The sequence below is a fragment of the Notothenia rossii genome (assembly GCF_949606895.1).
Source record: "Notothenia rossii genome assembly, chromosome: 9".
NCBI classification, from domain to species: Eukaryota; Metazoa; Chordata; class Actinopteri; order Perciformes; family Nototheniidae; genus Notothenia; species Notothenia rossii.
This window is the reverse complement of record NC_136907.1, coordinates 24,372,558-24,395,083: the sequence shown is the minus strand read 5'-3', so window position 1 is coordinate 24,395,083 and position 22,526 is coordinate 24,372,558. Positions and strand designations below refer to the sequence as shown.

General features: G+C 38.6%; 1 protein-coding gene across 3 annotated transcripts in view; it reads right to left on the bottom strand.

Annotated features, from left to right (window-relative positions):
* The window catches only part of gabra3 (gamma-aminobutyric acid type A receptor subunit alpha3), a 125,301-nt gene that overhangs the window by 55,467 nt on the left and 47,308 nt on the right, over window positions 1-22,526 (bottom strand). For all 3 annotated transcript variants that reach the window (XM_079647894.1, XM_079647893.1, XM_079647895.1), the window contains one exon: window positions 8,312-8,418. In XM_079647894.1, coding sequence (XP_079504020.1) covers window positions 8,312-8,397 — 86 coding nt within the window. In that variant the 5' untranslated portion in view covers window positions 8,398-8,418. The remainder of the gene's footprint in view (window positions 1-8,311; window positions 8,419-22,526) is intronic.

Here is a 22,526-nt window from a genome sequence, read left to right as displayed (position 1 = left end):
AATCTAACAGCAGCACTGCTGATACCTGGTCTTCAATGTCTTCTTTATTAGTATGCCTAAGGATTTGTACTATATAATGTAGCATAAAGAGGCCCTATAATGCTTTTTGGGTTTTTTACCATTCTTCTAGTGTGTTGTATATAATCAGAACACATGTATTGTATTCTATTTCATTCAAAATTAACAATAGTACACAATATAGTGTTATCGTTATACAGTAAATGGTTTGTAAAGGCTCAGATCCCAAAGTTCCCTCCACAGGGAGTTTCTCTCCCACACACTCCCCACCTCGCCTCGATTAGACTCCTTTGTTTACTTCCTAATTATTCATTCGGACAAGTTTCAAAAGAAAAAAAGGATTTTGGGTTTAAACGAGAATAATATGAGGAATTTAAACCCTTTCTTTACAGTATGTAGATTGTTTTTTCATACTATCATTTTATATACAGCCTTCTATTTTGAATGCGGAAACAAATAAATACCTGGAAATGTGTCTTTTATCTGTTTGGTGGTGTGCTGAAGAATGCATTTATTAGTGATACACAGAACAGAACATGTAATGCATGCTCCATGGTGTTTTGCTTTCAATAAACTCATGAGTGCACTGAAAATAAAGCTTTATTGTTAATACTGGGCCATGATATGTTAATTAATCAAACACACTCAACAGTTTCTACTATCTAACATGTATTTAAAAACCCGAGCAGTTTTCTTCCTTTTCTCTCCGTATTGCAGATGAGGATTAATGGGTACCTCAAAAACATTTCTACAATCCGCCAAAAAGCAACCTAATAAACCAGACCAAAGTAGTCCTCCAAGTTTCAGATGCCTTCTGATACTTGGGTTAACGTGTCCACCTTATTCCAAACTACACTATCTGGAATACAATCACCCTACAAGGCCTACCAATATGTGGCCCTCTGCTCAGTTTGCATTCATCTTATTCCACTTTTTCCTCTAACTGAAACCAAAAATGTTTGATTAGTTAGACAAAAAAGACGAGCCTTACACCAATACCATGAACCAACATCTTTGATAGTTGCTTATTAACATAATTTAAGTGCATGGATCTTGTGGTTATCTTGGTTCTTTCTAGGAAACTAAAACCACAGCATCGACTTTCCTTACTGTGCCAACATGGAGTGGAGAATCACAACCGTCCACCCTATAGGAATGATTAAACTGACTCTTCTACAAAAAGCTGTTTGATAAATTGCCAAAGCAGTCTGACACATTTTTCAAGCTGTTAAAATATGCAGCACAGCTGGTTTGTGTGATATTAAATTCCTTTATTACTCCACAGCTTCTGTGTTTTTACGTTTTATGATCCAACTTTTGGAAAGTGTTGGTTTTCAGTCCATGATTCGGATGAATATTCTAGTAGCTTCTAGTAGTTTTTAACTAAAAAACATTGCATTGAAAGCAGTGGGGGTAATGCAGTTAGTGAGGATTGCAATCAAATGTATTTGTTTCGCTAACAGCAACACAAACTTGTATCTACGGTACAGTAGCTACATGAAATTACCCTATAAATCAGACTTTTTTTTTTCGTTGATCAACCTCACACCAAACTTTCTATTTCAAACACTTTGTTCACAACACTTTGAGCCCGTCTATGCAACATTTTGAAAGGCACAGTTACAGTAGGTGGAAGGGTTTTTAATCCGTATTGAATGGACTGTTTATCCATAGCGTTGCCTCAGACACAGATTTAACTTTAGAAAGAGTCGGGGGCGGATGTTGCCGGTGGCAAAATATATGGGATGTACTGAAATGATTGTGTTTAGTAGACAATGCTCCATGGAAAGTGAGTCAGAGCCATTTCCCTTAAGGAGGGAAAAGAAGAATAAATGAAACATCATAAATAGGCAACATCGAGCTCAAGATACGGATTGAGCTACGTTGGATCAACCAAACCAATCTCAGGTTCTGTTAATATTTTTGGGGTCCATTCGGAGAGGTGTCAGATGTTTAGTGCATTGAGTGTTCCCATGACTTAGTGGTCCGTGCTCAATGTGCAGACGCCTTCTGGAAAATCCAATTCAGATTACTTCGATTGGTGCCTGATGGGGATGTCCACTAATTGGTTACTGAAGATCATTGCAGGGAAGTTCATTATATCAGTAGAAAATTGACTGAAGCTCAAATGTAATTAGTGAGCTGATCAATTACATTTCTAAAGAATTTGGGAGACTAGTTTCCCATTACACTACTGCTGCTTGCATTATATCTCTAAGAAGTCAACGTTTTTTATTAGTAGGTTTCCAGGAGTATTGAAAGGAACTAATTGCCAAACAGTTCAATAAAAGGTTCAAACATAATTACTGTAACAAAACTAAAAAAGGATACAACTTTAGAGTACTACATTTTCATGATTTTTTCATTTAATTAATAATATATTCAAAGGTTTATTCTTCATTCCAATTACTCAAGCTCATACTCATAAGCTTGACAAACCAAGTTTACATTTTTTTTAAATCAGCCATTTATTTTGAGACTATTAGATCTTACAGAACCTCTTTCTGGTATCACTTTGATACTGTACTGTACTTACCTGAATATATTGTGTGTGCATGCAGTTTCCAATATTGTCGATGAATTTATCAGGCTCTAGTACTTTGTGGACATATATTAATAATACAAAAAAGGATTTAATTCCAGAGTGACCCTTTGCAGTAAAGCTTGCGGTTAAAAAGATACAACTTCATTAAATGTAATGCATATAATTGTTGTTTATGTCCTTAAATGAGGCAGGTTACACATTTTCACCCATCAGTTGACCTTTAATATTAGTTACATCTCGTACACCTTTGACTTTTTTTACTTTTGGCTTCAAGTAGGAATAATTTGTCCGGTCATTCAATCAGCAAAGTGCCTCAGCCATGAATACATTGCCCTTGTACAGACCTGTGACACATTAACCTTGACAACACTACCAAAACAGAATGTTATCTGTTGACCAGGTCGCCTCTCAAAGTGATGCCCCTCTCTGCCACGCTTTGAATTATTCATGCGGGAGATGGGGTGAGAAAGCAAGGGGAGCCTTGGCAACTTCACTTCAATCCATAAGCAAAGTGTACATATAGTACTCTCATCCTTATAGCTATTGATTATGTGACACGTTATCCAACAGCTCGGCGATGGATAACTAACAAAATAGACAACAAGACAGCCCGGGTGTCCACACTTGTTAGGTGTTGACTGGAGAAGGGGAAGGGCAGGGGGTTGGAAGCGAGTCGAGCTAAAGGAGCTAAAGGAGCGAAAGCCCTTCGCCGAATAGAAATAAAAACAGCCCTTCTCATTCATATGTAATACATGGATTCCTGGGAATAATAGCTTAATCAGCCCTGTCTCACAGTGTGCTGGAAAATAGGAAATTAGGTGATGAGCAGAATGACAGACCCTTATAGGGAGGATTTGTCTGTTACACCTTAATCCATCAGGAAAGTCTCCTGCCTCGACTGTAGTAAAGCTGATTTGGAGCCCGCAGATAGCATCAGGGAGGTGGCACTTCTCAGAAACTGCTCCGCTGATACGCAGATATTCTGGGAATATGTGCAAGCCGACGTTCTGAGGATTATTTCCAAACTCTAGCAACTTTAACTTTGATGGACAATTAATGTCTACTTTCACTTTTAGACGTACATTTCCGAGAGGAACTCCATGTTTGGTTCAGATTTCTCGAGAGGCAGCACAATAATGTCTTTCCCTCAAATGAACTCAGATTTAGAACAGGTTAAACTGAATACATGTGTGAAGTGAAGACTGCTTTGCCAGTGTTTTGCATATGTGCACTACATCATGTCTCAAGTCATTCCAAAAAGATTAACATTTGTGAAAAGCCTTGTCACATGCTGTGTTAGGTCCATGCATAATGAAATGCATTTACCGATCAGGCCCTGCTGGAAATGTTGTGATGACAATCTTCTGTCTCTGAATGTGTCCACACTTTATACATTTCCATTATTAACTGCTGCTTTCATCACGTCTAATGACTTTCCATGATCATTAACATCCTGATTGCTAATGCCAATAATTATATCATCAATCTTCTCCGGCCTCACGCATACCACGCAACCAAAACCAAGGTCAGGCTTAAAGTACTGATGCAGTTTTAACTATGAAAATATGAATTTTCTCTTTAGAAATGTTATCTGTAAAGGCAAATGTAAAAGTAAAAGTTAAAACAGTGGTGTGTCTGTCACGCGATACTACAACATGTTTGGTGTACATTTTAGTTGATATAACCTCAAAATGTCTTGACCAACAATTCAAGGTTCCTCCCAAATGATAATTTTTCCTCCTCTTTCCCTCACTCGCGTCTTACGGAGGCGGAGCTAAGACACAAGGAAGAGACGCGAGGACAGAGGAGTCCTCAGGTATGAGTTGGTATGTCCTTGTTCACTCCAGCTTCACCATAAACAACGTCCTTTACTTCTGGCGTGCGTGCAGTTTAATCACCTATCACTGGACTTTCCTCCACATAAATCCCTTCAAACCTGTTATTTGGTTTCACTGTATTTGATTTTCCGTGTATAACATTTTATTTAAATTACAATAATAACAATAATAATAATTGATGGATTAAGTTCATTATGGTATTTGAGCTTGTTTCAGATAAACCTTTGTAATGGATGTTGTAAATTAATTGTTCCTATAAAAGAGACACAAATCAATAAACAATTTGTTAGGTATGATGTATATATTTATATATCCTTTATGTTTGACGTTCTGTGGGTTTTATTCACACATGCATCAAGTTAGAATGAAAAATTGGTACTATTGATATTGTTCAAATTAGCTGTTAGCTTTTGGATGTATGGACAACTATTACTAGTTTACGTTCACTCTGAAGAAAACTTAAAGATGTAATTTTTCTCCAACCATTTCTAGAGTGATAAGGATTTGTCGGTAACAATGATATTTTCAGAAAGTGCTCGTCACATTGAATCTAAGTATGTGCTGAGTTGCTTGTTTGATCAACTCTAGGACGAAGGAATACCTTTTTTAAACAGACTGCAGCCCTATTCTTCCTTCCTTCCTTATTTCACACACCTCACAGTTTGAAAACTTCTTATCCAGATAGATGTGGACAGCTAAACATAACATCTCGTTCCAAAAACAGTGGGGCATTAATATGCTGCATCAGCCTCTACCCTTCTGGGAAAGCTTCCCAAAAAAAGTTGGGGAGAATCCCGTTCAGCCCCAAGGTCACCAGCGAGGTCGGACACTGATGGTGGGTAATGAGGCCAGGCTCAAAGTCAGCGTTTGGATCCATCCCAAAGGAGTCGGATGGGGTTGAAGTCAAGGCTCTGTGCAAGCCTTTCTTCACCACCAAACCAAGACAACTGTGCATTGTTATGTTGAAACTATGGCAGGGTATTGGCAACAATCTGCCAATAATAAGCATGTGAGTAAATGTTGTGTTCTAAGCATTGTATAAAAACAGACCACCATAATAACTAAACCTCAAACACAAATCTTGGCTTGCAAAGTATAAATTAAAAATCTTTGAGAATCAAATTATCCCAAGACAAAATACAGTCAAATGTATCAGTCATTCCTAGCATTTGGTGCCATTTAGGTCCCCACCACATTATATCATATATTTTGCATTTAAAATGTCTAATGCTTATTTTTTAAAAGCTTGGTTTTAAATGTTTATACCCCTCTACCATAAAACAACAGTGTTATTTATATTTACCCAGGATATTCAAAGTTCTAAATAATTACTCGCACAAGTAGGCACAAGTAGGCCAAATTGCTGTGTCCCAAATCATGTTTGCTCAACTTCTGTAACAGATGTAAAAAAAAAGAAATCAAAGAAATACAAACAAATTCTATATTTTTGTCACTGTTGTATAACCCCTTTGCTAATATTCCTCACCAAATTTAAATGTTTGTTATTAATTCATTTTTATTGTTTAAAGTTTTGTTTAAAGTGTGTGTGTCCTGTTTGAATGTCCCCCCTTTTACTCTGATTTGAATCCCTCTGGACACGCCCCTTTAATATTCTACTATTGGTATGACTCAAGAAGAAGGATACATTTTGAGTGGGAGAATCATCTTCAAGAAGCAGAGAGTGTATGCGTTCTTCCTTCAACGTTTTTTTTTATGTTTTAAAGAACTTAACTGTTGCAGTAAAGTAAAACAAATTTTTCTTATATTTTAACAAGCCATCATTCAGATTAAATAAAAAAAAACATGAAAAATTATGTATTTTTTTTTTTAATACCCTAGCTGAAATGGCACTAAATGCTAGGAATGATTTTCCTACACCCTCAGTTGGAACAGAAAGGGTTTCCCACAAACTGTTGGAACACAGTTGATAGCGAGCTATGTGGCTAGCTTATCACTGTATCATTAGGACTTCAATGCTACCAAGGTGTCCAGCCCATACCATGAAAAACAGTACCGGACCAATGGTGTTCTGACCACACATTTCTATTTAATGTATGTCATTTGAACTCTACAGTATGTGTGCCTAACAAGCTAGGAGAGCCAAGTGGCACAACGACAAAGACATCTGGGCTAATCCCTGTCACACTGTTCTGATTTCTCTCTCTGCCTGCTTCTTCCAGGTTCGCCTTTCACAGCGTGCAAAATCGTTAAGTGATTTACACTACCCACCATAACATAACACCTTATCAATGCCAACATGTCAACCTATGTAATCTCTTTGTTTGAAATTACAAGCAGTGTGGTTAGAATTACTTCTATACATTCCAGAGATTTGTCCTGTATATATTTATTTGATGACTAGCACACAAACTAAGAAATGTGCACAGGATGCAGGGGGGGGGGGGGGTGGAATACTGCGAATGGATCATCAGGGCTATGGTGTGCTGCACAATGCACATTAATTTAGCAGTCAGTGAAATTCAGACCGGTGCAGAGTAACATTTCCATGAGAGCATGTGCTCACTCTGTGTTTGCTCTTTTTGGGCCTAATCATGACAAGGTCGGATGAGATCTATTTTTAAACCTTGTCCAAAACGGTGAAAGTCACAGTCTGGTCCAGGAAGTCTCAAATCCTGAGACTTCAGTAAATAATGGATAAACCTTTTGCATGGATAAATCAATACAAAGCATTTTCACAGCCAATTGTGATCAATAAAGAGGTTTGGATGATTAAATATACCAAAGTCAAAGATAAGGCTATCTCTCTGTGTAAAAACGGAAAAAAACTTCTCTTGATTTTGTGCTTACAGTTTAGATTTAACTTCTGAAGGCGTTTGTTAGACTGTGTCTGCTGCAGCAGTGAGACTGATTATTAAAAGTATTATACAAAGCACATCACAAGAAAATCAGCTGGAGAGACAGAGTCTGGGGGGGGGGGGATTGAGAGGTGACCTACACAACACAGTCTCACTCCCTGATAGTCCAATAGCGACGCTTGGTCAGGGTCCTTTGGCGTGCAGTTGTGACGCACCGAGTCCCCTTCAGCTTCATAAATGGATGCAAAGAGCGTCCATTCCCATTGGATTACGGAGAATTTTACACCCGGAAGTAAGTATTCTCCTTACTGTCGATTGATTTTACAGTGATATCTGCACTACTCATCAACTGAAAAACACCAGATTATCCTTGCTAATTACACAACATTGATTGGTTTAAATTGTGTACAATGCGTACAATAGTTGTATCAGAGTTTAGGATGGCCGAAGACACTACACTACCCATAATCCTCAGCTATCGTTTGAGACTACACCATGCGCTTTGCTCGACAAACCCCATGATTAGTCCTCAAGCTCCGTGATTGGTTGACCTCCGATTGTATTCCATATGAAAAAAACGTTTCGTAAAAGATAAAATCATACTTTATTCAGCAGTGCTTGCTTTACTCTATGAAAGTATATCACATATGCATTGTAATAAATGGTTCGGCTGCATTAAATATTACACATCTGGCTTAGTTCTTTATTTATCTATAGAGATCGGGCCTCAGAATAGACTGGAAACTATTTTTGAGTTGATGAGTAGTGCAGATATCACTGTAAAATCAATCAACAGTAAGGAGAATACTTACTTCCGGGTGTAAAATTCTCCGTTATCCAATGGAAATGGACGCTCACATTGCCTTTAACTGCCGCCGACATGGACCGATGCGGTGCTTCCCTAAGCGTCGAATACCGCCGCCGTTGGGATTACATTGCTATCAGTTGAAAGCTCTTTGCGTCCGTTTATGAAGCTGAAGGAGACTCGGCGCGTCCCAACTGCACGCCACAGGACCCTGACCAAGCGTCGCTATTGGACTATCAGGGAGTGAGACTGTGTTGCAACTTGCAACTACAATAGGCTGTTGTCGTACCTGGCTGCAGGAAGGAGGTTGACGAGCAGGAAGAAGATCCACAAGCCCATGTGCAGTGATTTAAGCTTCCACATTGCAGCAGCCATATCAGTTAAAACAGAGGGGTCCTGTAGAAAAGACAGAAGAGGGAAAGGGAGATTATGTCATACAGTGTTCACTGATAAAAGCTTGAAAACAGCTTAAAACGATAACAGCAAATGTCATAGCTTAACAGGTAAATGCAGAAGTGAAATAAAATGTTCGACCAATTGATATTTGATTTCCTTAATATTCCTTTTTTGTCTTCTCATATATATATCTTATATTTTTGAGTTCTGTGATTGATGGTCACTGCCCCAAATCAAACTGATACTGACATTTTTATATCCAACAGCATGTGGCTTTCAAATGTACCATATTATTGGTCTTTTTTATAAAAAGGACGTAAATCATATTGTGTGTCTTCTTATATGAGGAAACATAAATCAAACGGCGTTTAAAATGAAATCTAAATGAGAAGAATTATTAGTCACGTTCATGAGCTACCATGTGACATCACGTGCTGCCACCTAGCCTACAAATCATTGTAACGGAAAAGGTTGACTTTGTCTGCTTCACACGTCTTTTTGGTTTTCTTTTTTCCTAAACACACACACATTTCCGCCTGTCCTTCAGCCGAACAACAAGACATTGAAGCGTAATTTGCATTTATCACTGGGCTCCTCTCCCGCATGTCACTAGACATTTTCCGACAGTAATTAGCTCAGATTCTAATATTTGCCGCACGCTGTTTGGCACACCTGTCTGAGGGGCTTATTTGCTGATCCTAAACGCACCTGGTTACATGCCTGATTATGCGACTCAGAATCTTTTAATTGTATTACCTGTGATGAATTGTCAACAACCATATATTATATCATATTAGGCAGGACACCAGGTGTAATTTATATTTAGTTTTGTTATTTGGGCCCTTGGTGGAACAGAGATATGACAATGCTTAAGCCTGTCCACAGCCAGAGAGTGTTACGACTGGAGCAGACAAAAACTTGATAGGACCCAAATGCACGACTCCAGACAAAAGATGATTTCAAAAAAGGTTTTTACTGTGGTGATAAGCAAGGTAATCCATTCTCAAGGTTCAAAAAACGATCTGGCACTGAGCACAGGGATCACACAGAATATATACACAAATAAGGAACTCTACAGATGCAAACAATAAGGGCGGGGCAGGTAATCAGGTCCGTGAGCAAAGTGACAAGGTAGGAGTCAAACTAACTGAAAATGAGAAAGGAAATGGCAAAGTAAAACAGGAAATGGCAGACAACAAAAAGGGTAGCAGACATGGACTAAAACTAAACAGAGAAATAATATTAACAGATCTGCCGAGACACAACACAGAGCTGGCGTTCAACTATAAATATATTCAATCTTCACGTTGTGGTACCTCATGTTTCATTAGGTGTCATACATAATTTTGTCTACCTTTTTGTTTATGTATTTAAAGGAGTTGTACTGTGGTTAGGTACAAATTACAAGTTTAATCACTATGATATTTTTCCAATATTTAGCACGATAAAATATATGACAATATCACATTCTGCTTCGATCCGATGCTGGGTTTATTCGATTAAGGAACTACAATTTATATGAGGCTATATCATATTTAATATATATTTAGCCAACGCTCTTTGTAGTGCCAATGGGGATCCTGATAACGACAGAAAGAAAGAAGAAACAATCTCAACACACAACATTTATTTTTTAAATATGATTTGACAATTTATTACTAAGCTCTTCCAGACATTAGAGGGAAAACATTTTATAATATATTCTTCCTAATAAAATAATTAAAATAGACCAGTGCCACATTTGTCATGTTCAAGTAAAAAATATTTGTATTACTTAAGAAAATTAAGGCGTATGTTACAAATAAGGATATGTATACATTTTTTACTTAACATCTATGGAAAGGGAACATTGAATCGAAAAGATTGTTGTGTTTCACATCTAAACATTATTTTAAGACACAAATCTAGGGAAGAGTTGTACAAATGTATAATAAAGGTAAAATATAAAGCAAAGTCCCCCTTATTACACTTATCATTTGTGCACAATCCCTTAATCATCTATATTTATTTTATTTTGAATTATTACCACCACAGATGTGTGCTTAAATAATCAACACTAACTCAAACTGAATACATTAAATATTCAATAACCTTGATAATGTCCTTGAACCAAATCAAACCAAATACATATCCTTACTATTAAATCCATTCATTGTGAGTGCTTGTGCATGTGCCTACGCCCACACCACCCTCAGTATTCATGAGAGAGATGACGGAGATTTTGAGAAGTTCATAAACACGATTTGACCAAACACTCCCATGATAATGCAGCGCATAAAACCCTGGAATAAACCTTTCTATAGCGCTACACAATCTCCTTCATCCTTATGTCTTCAATCTTTAGATGTTGCCTAGCGACTGCATCCTAACACTGTCATTATTGGTAATTATACAAGGCGGTTGCAGTCTGGCAATTGACATAAAAACGAAATGACCTCTCATGGAAAACACATGCATACAGCCTGAAAACACCAGCACAATGAGGGAAAGGAAACCATGTGATTGGGGTGCAGGCCTCTCAAGCATTCACACATGTAGTGTTTGCAGCTGTGTCATACTTAAAAGGCTCTCATTGTGCTTTTCTGAAATTCAACACCCCCCCTCCCTCCTTTTATTGCCACTGAACAGAGAGGAGATCAAACACTTTCCTCGGGGGAATCGGTGTTTTCAGTGCCTCTGTGCAGCGCTGATCATTACAGGAGGAGTAAACAAATGAGTGGATGTGAACATACACTCCAAGTTAGTGTTCAAATAGGAGGCTGCACTAATAATGCTGCAACCTGTGACCATCCCTCTACACTCTGTTTGTGATGAGCTCACTTTAAAAGAGCCGTCTTAATATTGGTTGTAGCTGAAAACAAAGTGAAGTCAACATCCGTATCGTATAAGTCTTTTACACTGGCAGTGATGCTCATGAGCCAAAGAACCCTGAGTTACCAACCCTTTTTTAATTTTTTTATGTGTGAGTGATAAGAGGTGACCGCATGGTGGAAAAAAACTTTGTTTTAAAGAGGCCCTTATTATGTTCAATATCAGTTTCATATTTGTATTTACTGCCTCTACTGTGACATGTCTCCATGCTTTAATGTTTGTATTGTATTCCATCACTCAAAATGACTATGCATGCATATAGAAAATGTAAATCAGCCATAAGTTATTCTGTTAGCTTTTTCCTTAATAATGTATCAAACGTGTTGACAATTTCAATCAATGCACTTACACAGGATTTGACAAGACCCAATAACATTGATATACTGCTTCATAAATCTCAGAGCCATGAGGTGTTATTGATATACAAATATTTACAGTCATCATTATGAACCTGACTGTGTGTCCTCATTGCAATAAATAAAGCACACATGCATCTACTTTCTATGCAATCAACCTTTGGCTGAGAAATACTGAAGCAGGGAACATGGGACTGAGATCAATACGGTCCCAGTGAGTAACATGTGCAAACAGTTTGAAGGAAGTCAGGTTTTCTGACATACATTCCACGAAAACAGAGTAAAAAAGAAAAGTGTTGCCAGTTAAACAGAATACAGTTCATGTAAATGAGCTCAAATGTTATGTTTTCCTAATTCAAGCTTTCATCTCCCTTTCAACAGGTGACATGCTCCAGGGCAGGCCGAGTGTTGCTCAACAAACGAAGCTAGACAACAGACTTGGTGAGATCTTTTTTTCTATGCTCATACAATCCGGCTTTAATGTTTTCAACCTCCTTTCTCTTTCTTTCTCTCTGTTTAAACCGGGTTTGTGTTAAAACCAATTCTGTTAAAAATGTAATGTTCACCATAAATACTACAGGATGCCCTCTGGAGTCAAAGCCATCATTTCCTTGTTCTTATGTCTGTCTGAAAATTGCGTTGCTAATTTCCTGACATATTGCCACCTATTGAAGCAACTTCCACTCACATGAGGAAACTCTTTGCGTATGTGTCTTCTTTAAGGCTTTAAACGTCCTGGATGAATAAACATTTTGGACATTAGATCCATCTACGCCTTGAAGTTCAGTCATAACGCGGCTACTCATTATAGTTAGTAGAGTTGAAAGGTAGGGAGAGTTCTCATTAGAGACAGAGATTGGTAGACTCTAATAATGTGCTCGGCAGATAAAAAAATAAAGTTTCAAAGGACTCCTTTTCCCCTACCGTCCTACCACCTGTCCTCTGACCTCAAGCCTCCTTCAGACTATCACTCCTGATATTCTACCGTTTCTCACCCATCTCATCAATACTTCTCTAACTTCTGGTCACTTTCCAAACAGTCTCAAGGAGGCAATAGTAAAACCTCTCCTAAAGAAACCCACTCTCAACCCGTCCAATGTTATAAACTACAGGCCTGTCTCTCTCCTCCCGTTCCTGTCTAAAACACTTGAACGCGCTGTCTTTAAACAACTCTCCTGTTATCTCCATCAGAACAACCTTCGTGATCCGCACGAGTCTGGTTTCAAGGCAGGTCACTCAACAGAAACTGCTCTCCTTGCTGTCTCTGAGGAACTGCACACTGCTAAAGCAGCCTCCCTCTCCTCTGTCATCATCCTTTTGGACCTGTCTGCTGCATTCGACACGGTGAACCATCAGATCCTCCTTCGCACTCCAAGAACTTGGAGTTTCAGGCTCTGCACTTTCCCTCCTCACCTCATACCTCAAAGACCGCACCTACAGGGTAACTTGGAGAGGGCCCGAGTCCAACTCTTGTCAATTACCTACAGGGGTCCCTCAGGGCTCTGTCCTCTTTCCCCTCCTTTCTTCTCTCTGTACACGAACTCGCTCGGATCAGTCATTAGCATAGTTTTTCATACCATTGCTACGCTGACGACACAAAATTCATTTTGTCCTTTCCCCGCTCAGAGACCCAGGTTGTCGCACGCATATCTGCTTGTCTAGCAGTCTGCTCACCACCTCAAGCTCAACCTTGACAAGACTGAACTGCTTTTTCTTCCGGGAAAAGATTGTCCCACTCTTGACCTAACAATCAACATCGGCACCTCTATTGTTTCCCCGAGTCAGACTGCAAGGAATTTGGGTGTGACCCTAGATAACAAACTGTCCTTCACTGCAACCCCCTCCTGGCTGGTCTACCTGCATGTGCCATCCAACCTCTGCAGCTCATCCAGAATGCAGCGGCTCGTCTGGTCTTCAACCTTCCTAAATTCTCCCACAACACATTTGCCCTCCGCTCACTTCACTGGCTTCCAGTAACTGCTAGAATCTACTTCAATGTACTTGCGTACCATGCTGTGAATGGATCTGGGCCTTCCTACATCCAGGACATGGTTAAACTGTACAGCCCAGCGCGTGCACTCCGCTCTGCATCAGCCAAACAGCTCGCTGCACCCGCACTGCGAGGGGGACCCAAGTTCCCATCAGCAAAAACACGTGGGTTTGCTATCCTGGCTCCAAAATGGTGGAATGAGCTCCCCATTGACATCAGGACAGCAGAAAGTTTACACATCTTCCGGCGCAGACTGAAAACTCATCTCTTTCGACTCCACTTCGAGCAATAAAATGGAAAACAGAAAACAGAAAACAAAAAACAAAACAAAAAAACTAAATAAAAAGCACTTACATACTAAAAAAGGACTGGCTTATCTAAAGCCTGTTGAGTAGCACTTAAAATGGTTTGGCTCTATGAAACCTAATGTACTTATATGATTCTGTTTTCTTCAAGTTTGTATCTTCTTGGTCGAATGCACTTATTGTAAGTCTCTTTGGATAAAAGCGTCAGCTAAATGAAATGTAATGACTAAAGACCAGAAGAGAAGATGTATAATGCTCATTAGTCAGTCCATATACACATCGTCTATCACATTCCCTATAAAGTCTCCTTTATGTTTTGTTTATTCAGTACATTTTACTGAGGCACCAATTAGAACTTCAGTGCATTATCACTCACAGAAAGTTTACTAGACAGGATTCTTACAACTAGACAGCATTCTTACAATTGTAAAGGAAGTCTTTCCATAGGGAAAAAAGGCATTAAAAATATGGCTAGCTTCCGGCCGCCTTTTACAATTTTATATCGGATTTACCAATACCTGTCATGCAGCAGTCCCTGGAGCTCAGACTGTGCTTGAAACCGAGAAAGTGAAGGATTGGAAAAAGACAAGGTGCTTTTGTTGCCAAAAAAATAAATAGCTCGCCTACGGTGACAGTAGAACTAAAGCACTCCTCGTTTTCCTCTCTTCTAACATTTGTTTTCAATTCTGCTGTCAGATTTTCTTAATGCAATGAGTAATGTAATCACATTTGACAGAATTAAAAGGCTATAAATGCCTTAGATGGAAATAAGCTGAATCTGACTGCACCACTATACTGAAGAATTTGTTGAACAATTAAGGTAAAACAAAAAGAGTCAGAGCCTAAATTGTTCATATAATTACGTCATGTGGTGACAATGTTGTCTATAGTTTGTCAATCATGACCAAAAGGAACATCAAGTAGTTGTATTATAAAGTCCTTAGTATGTTTTCTATGCAAATGAATAGCCTCTGGTGCCCTTAATGGTCAGGATGATCGGAAAACACAGAAAAATGTAATGCGGACATCATCAGCCAAGAAACACTGTAGACTGCAGTAATTGTTGAATTTAGGACACAGCGCTATAGCAATTTAATCCAAGTGGCTGTTCACTAAAAATAGCCTTTAGTCCTGTCATGTTTGGTTTCATGCAATGGTCATGTAGTGAGTATCTAATAGTGATCAAATGGTCTGTAATACACCCAGATGCGTACAAAATGTTATTTTGACTGGGGGAAATTGTGTGGAAAAACAATTGTATTCACTACAGTATAACAGTAAGTCATTTGTGCAGTCACATAAATAGTTTAGAATTAGGATCTTGTGCTTCTTAGACGAGTATATGTAAAAACAAAGAAGAGAAAAAGGACTCGATATCAATTCATTTTCAAAGCTTAACTGAAACAGGACAGAAGCTCGATTGAAATAGTTAAAAGCTCATTTTTTTGTGACCTATGGGTGACATTGCAAATTCAAGTTCCGTATTTGATACAGTCTATGGGCTAAAGGTACCAAATAATTAAGAAAAACTCCACCACTTAAAACCTAAGAGTCAGTCATCTATACATTTGAACATCCTTTCAATTACTTGTATATAACCAATAGTGTTAAATAACATCCACATCCACAAACCCGTTTAAATGCATACATTTGGAGCTTGCAATGTTGATGGGATGTTGATGATGAGAGATGTATAGCACCCTGCACAAGGAACCCAGGTGGACCTAATGAGCGAGGAACATTTTTCTCTATGTTCTGGGTATGAGTGTGATTATGATCATTAAGCCTCATCACCGCCAAATGATCTGTGCATTCGGTCGCCAGGCAAAACTGTTTCCAATGGGGCCCATCGCTATTATGTTACAGCAGTGACAATTTGTAAGGATTTAGTTTTGTTCCTCACAGACGTGTTATGAGGGTAACATCCATTATACACACAGAAACACATGACAGTAAGCCTCTGTTGCCATTAGTAGGGCGCAGAAAAATAAATTCCATGCTGTCATTGTCATTGTGCTGGGCCAAGGTTTGGCTGAATAATCTCCAGTATAAATATACTGTTCCCAGGTGCTGAAAGGTAATATACAGCTTCGAGCTAAAGTGGTCCTAATAGGTTATTTTAATCAGAGCTCAACATATTATCTCCTGAATTTAAGGTGAAGTGACTTGATGCATGTTTAGTGATAAACTTGGCAGGAATCTAAGGAATAAAGTCTTTCCCCTGCTTGTTTTGCCAATATATACTTGGAAAAGGCTTACTCTCCTTTCAACTGCACATGTACAAGGGTGGTGAACTGTAAAACCTCCTAAAATCCACTGCTGTTGTTCATTAGCATAAATACATTAATACAAATATAACAGATGGAGTTGTTTTCACAGTCTGTTCACGGTGTGTGCATAATGTACCTGACACTAGAGAGAAAATAACAGAAAACTGGATTCCAAAATGAGGCCAGAGTTCTTAAAATTCCAAAAACTGTCAAAGCATTTTAACAGTTGCAATTTGATGTTCGAAAGGAGCTCAAACCCTTTTCCAAAGTAAACTGCGAGTACAAGAATGTGATGGTGACATTCATGTCACTGTCACTGCATGTGACAGCGAATGTGACTTGATTTTTGACAAGGCAAGGCTTTCAGGAGCTTAAGCTCTCTGAAAGGATGTGCAACAGTGGACCAGAGATGAGTGATGAAACAATAACACAAACAGCAGAGAAGTGACATTTATAGCAACGATTGAACCCACAGACATGCCATCTTGGCTTCCATAAAACCATGATGGCTGGCTGCTCTAGGAATGGCCTCATGAAGCACTCCTCATGGCCTGTATTGTATATTCCATTCCATTTTTATCTAATGTTAAAGTGAGGTTGGATTATTAGATGGGTCCATCCGTCCCCTCTGTGTCTGGATAAAACTGATTTGGCTAACACCTTGGTTCAGTATTTCTATAATGCATCTACAGTTCCTACCTGTCAACTTGCTAATGGTTCAGATCTATAATGCTCACCCAGTTGAGCATGTTTGCACACAGGGCGCAGCGTGTGTAATTCTCTATAGATATTCTGCTGAATCTAATCTCTTTGATATCCATTTATCAGATATGTAAAGTATACAACTTAAGAATGATTGGAGATTGTCCCCAGACGCTGGTATCAACGAAGCTCAATAAAGAGCAACAAGTCCTCCAACTCATACGACCAAATAGGTCGATTGTTCAAGCCCTTATTACGACCTATAATCACGTTTTAAATTGTTCGACCTCTAGTGCTCCTGTGGACTGCAAATGCTCCGGAGGGTCGTATATATACACAAATAACCCTCTCTGGAAAATCCTAAATTGTAGGATAGTTTGGCCATTAAAATGCTTTTTCATCAGATTTCTAGCGAGAAGTGTAGATTGTAATTTTAGAATCCATGTCCAGTCGATGTGTAGGATCTATAGTTTGATAGATATTACGAAGATGAACGTGTAACGGCAGCGTCCATGTAAAGTTAGCGTCAATCCTCACCGGGTGAAAACAGTATTTCCGGTCTCGAAAAACCGTATTCCCCTCACTGTTAAAGCTATATCTGCAGTACTCATCCACTAAAACACATCACTTCATCCTTGTTAATTTCACAACATTAATTGGTTTAAATTGTGTACAATGCTTTTGTGTTTTTCCCCATAGGTTTTTCCCTTTCGATTCTGAGACACACATTTCTTTTTTCAGAGGTGTTGATAGGCTAAAACATCGAACTACCCATAATCCTCAGCTATCGTTGAAGCTCGGTGATTGGATGTTTTAGCCGCAATGCACGTTGGGATATGGTGTTTATGCGATGTGAAATCCGAAAAAAATAAAATAATACTTTAATCCGAGTGTGCTTGCTTCTCTCTTTGGAAGTCATTACATAACGGCATTGTAATACACGGTTCGGCTGCATTAAACATTACACATCTGCCGTAGTTCTCTATTTATAGAGCCCTGATTAAAAGACCTTTGGACAAATTGGAAGAGATGCCGCCAAAACTGAATACGTGATGTGGATCATAAATATATCAGCAATTACACAACATCTTCAATTTCTCTTCACACAATACGTCTCCTTGCAGTATCAGCATTAATTCGGCTGACTTTTATATTTGAACCAATTGGATAGGCTGTATTTACACCATAACGGTGCACAGCTGATAGAAAAGGACTTTTTAAAGATATTACTGATTTTCTTCTAATTAAAGAATGTAAATACTGAGTTGAGAGAATATTCAGTTTTGGGTGATGGGAGACACACCTATGGAATCACAATTTCAATAGCTTACCATTAAATGACGGATATACCTTTCTGTCTGTGATGTTTTACAAAATCAGATATTAACGTGTAGACCTACAATATGTGCAATATTAAAGCAATCTCCTGTAAAATGTGTGAAAACATGAATAAAACTACACATATTCAGATGTTATACATACATAAATGTCCTACACTAATAATACAAAGTTATTATGGCATTGTATGCTGTGTGTTATTTGTAACATCTTCAGAAACTACCTTTCCAACTCCTCATGCAGTTGACTGTTACAGGTCTATACAGGTTCATGGTGCAATGCATAAGCTTCAAATCGACAGACTGAAACTGTATTTTTCTTTACCGTTCTGTTTTAATTTCACAATAAAGTTAATAGTAAAATTACCCGTTCGAGTCCAGTTTTGGATAGTCTGCCGTGGATTCATTCCATTTCAAAGAGCTCGGCGTAACCTGGGCGCACTGCCACTCCGACATCGAATCACAGAGCTGGAAGACTAATCACGGGGTTTGTCAAGCAAAGCGGATGTTGTAGTCCCAAACGATAGCTGAGGATTATGGGTAGTGTAGTGTCTTCGGCCATCCTAAACTCCCCAAAAACTATTTGTTTCTCCGAATCGAAGGTTAAAAACACAAAAGCATTGCACACAATTTAAACCAGTCAATGTTGTGTAATTAACAAAGATAAACTGATGATTTTTTTGTGGATGAATACGGCAGATATCACTGTAAAATAATTTGTCAGTGAGGGGAATACTTCCGGTTTTATTATGAAAACTTCGAGACCGGAAATACTGTTTTCACCCCGTGAGGGTTGACGCCAACTTTACATGGACGCTGCGGAAAGACGTAGTATATACACATTCTCCTGGCGAGACCTCAAATCATCTTCTTAATATCTATCAAACTATAGATCCTACACATCCACTGGACGTAGATTCTAAAAGCACAATATACACTTCTCGCTAGAAATCAAATCAAAAAGCATTTTAGTGGCCAAACGATCCTACAATTTAAGATTTTTCAGAGAGGGTTATTAGGGAATACGATCCTCCAGAGTATTTGCAATCAACGGGAGCATATGCCAAAAAATGTCTGTTTCTTACACGACCACACTGAGGTGCTAAACTTTAAAACGTGACTATAGGTCGTAATAAGCTGCTGAACAATCGACCTATTTGGTCGCTTTTTGGAGGAGAACAGGCTGATAAAGAGTGTTGACTTAATTATTAAATCAGTTCTTAAATACAGTAAGGATCCCTGTCCCCTTAAATGCCTGACTGATTATCTGTGCAAGGGTTGTCACTAGAGAGGTGTGTTCACATTCAGCTAATAAAATATGCTGTTTAAATGTAACATAAACTGGATTAGGCACATCACAAGTTAGAAATTGCTGTCCAAACACTTTTTTTTGACGGAAAAACAATCTTCAACACAAGCCTGAGAAACGCCTCCATTTGACTCCTTGTTTTAACTTCCGTACCATAGTGACATCACTATGTAAGACTCGCGCTCCTATTGGCTAGTTCTCCAACACATTTTGCGTGATGGGCTCTGGGGCGGGACATCTCTAAGTTATTAACCAATCACAACAGAGTGGGCCAACTAACCAATCAGTTATCTCTGTCTCACACCCAGTAACACTGTTAGCGACTGCCAGTTGTAAGCTAATGAGCTAACAAACAACATAAACAAAATAAAGTTAACTTTGGTTCTGATATGTCTTATAGACGTCAATGTTGGTGCACAACAGACTTTTCATCCAAGTCAAACTTGTACGGCTCAATCTCTCTCTGAATCTGAGTTTTGTGGACTAGGCCAGATCCAGGATTACTAACATTTTAAAGAACATTTTAGAGTTCTTACATACTCTCTAATGTGCCTCGAGGTTGACTTTTAATTCATTCTAATTGGAGGAGTTTAACTGGGGAATAAAACGTGTATGTTATTAAAATCACACTTGATTATAAAGAAACTGTTATGTTTTAGGGGTAATCATCCCTGCAGTAGCCTTCATTACATACTGCTGGGAGGTAGAGATCTCATCAGATACATAGAATAATCGTGTAAATCAGTGTGACACTGACTTCAACAATTAGAGACACGGAACACCAAACTCCTACTGATCTGCATACCAGTCACTACAGCCATGAATTGAAATGAGCTGGAAAGCAGCTGTTAAAGCAGGTACAGTGCAGTAACGTGCCTTGTAGGTGAAATCTGTCAGAGTTGATCAAGGACTCCCAGTGAAGAGCAATACCTTCCCGAGCACTCACCACCTGTGCACACGTCTAACCTCAGGCCTTGTTACACTGTTCCCAACTCAATGCCTGCTCTATTTAGATTGCAGACATTCACTGTTGCCTAGTTTACATAGTGTTAATCCTTTTAATGACAAAACTAATACTGCTTTTAATCTGCATTTCAGGAATTAGCGGTTCACCTAATGAGAGCAAAGTAAATAGGCTGCATGCAGAATAAAGTATACGTCCTCTTTTTTTGCTGTAGTTTAGGGTACACATGCCACAGGGAAGGAGAGGAGAGACAATATGATTAGAAGAAAAAATGTCTGGCTCAAGTAACTCGCCGCTAACGCAGTTTCAACATCATCATTAAATAAACAGAGAAACTGAACAAAAACATAATTAGCAGCGGCTCTACAGCTAAGATACATGGTAAGCTTTGGGGCTTTAGAGCAAGACAAAACAAGTTACTGTTTGCACAAGACAAGAGAATGAGAAGAGGAAATAATGAAAAATAAATCTACAGTACAATAATGTTGCTTGCCTGGTGGAGCTAGTGAAAAACATTCATTATCTTTAGATTTAAAATTCAATACAAAAAGATTGCTGTTTTCATTTAGTATCCTCCAAAATAACATAATTAAGAAGTGTTCAGATCTGTGACTAATATTAACCTGCAAGATCATTTATAAATGTAGGATGATAAATGCAGTCATACACCAATTATTAATTAACATATAAATAACCTGCACAGTTCACATGAGGACACCAGCGGATGAAAGTAAACTGAACAGATGAAGGATGCTCCTTTTTCTGAAAATAAATGTTCTTGCAAAATAAACAAAAATTGAAGTTTAAGCAAGAAAATGGATGTCAAAAAGAACATTGGTGAAAGGCTTAACCAGACAAGATTCCTTCAAAGCTGATAGCATTACATGGCCAGCAGAGCGGGGCTCCACATGGAGGGGAAATTAATATCTCAGTTCACACTGTGACACGTCCTGCATCTCCTCAAAGGATTATGATTACTGCTGGAACAAAGTCTTTGCCCATTAGGAGGGGTAACCAAGCTGGCTTACAATAAGAAACAAGAAGGAAGGGATTTAGAAGTGAGATGTATGGTTTTAAGTACACCAATATATAATCTGATCTTAAAGAGGTCCTATTCTGCTTTTTGGGGTTTTCCCATGTAGTGTATTGTATAGGTGTTTGTGCATGTTAATGGTCTGCAAAGGCTGAATTCCCAAAGTTCCCGCCAGAAGGATTTTCTCTTGCACTCACAATGCATACATTGGACTCCTTTGTTTACTTCCATATCATAGTGACATCAGTAACACTTCCGCTTATATTGTTTGTGATAGGCTAAGGTGCGGCACATATCTAAGCTTTTCACCAATCATAATAGAGCCGGCCAGCTAACCAATCAGAACAGACTGGGCTCTGGTTTCAGACAGAGGGTGAAAAGAGGTGCTGCAGCACAGACAGTATGAGAAAAATAAAGCATGTACGATGTCACAGTTGGGGCACAAAATACAAATGTGAACCTGAGAATTTGCATGATAGTGGCCCTTTAAAAAAAATGGCCAAGTTGGTGGTGGGGTCAACAAGAAGTCGGCTACTTTTTACATTGAACGTTTTATTTGTGTTGAATGGAGCTGTCTTTCAATACTTGCAATTGGCAGGTAGTGTTTACCAGGGACGTGCACAGACATTTGGAGGGGCTATTGCTCTAAACTGGAAAAAGGGCCTCCCCCTGGAAAAAAACACAAGACCTTTTGAAAATTGTAACTTGTTTTTAATGTAAAAGAAACCAAACGATTATTACATCAACTAATTTGAAGAGTAATTCACATCTCATAACAAAATAAGCTAAGGCGACTACTTGCATTCGGTGACTTGATTTAAAAATGACTTTTTTGTTTTGCGGTCCATGTCTCATTAAAACATCTAATGTTAGTAACTATTAAAGACAAAATGGGGACAATTCTGTTTTAATGTAGTTTGACCATTGTAACTGTTGTGCAGTCCAGACATACTGATACAATAGGGCCTCTA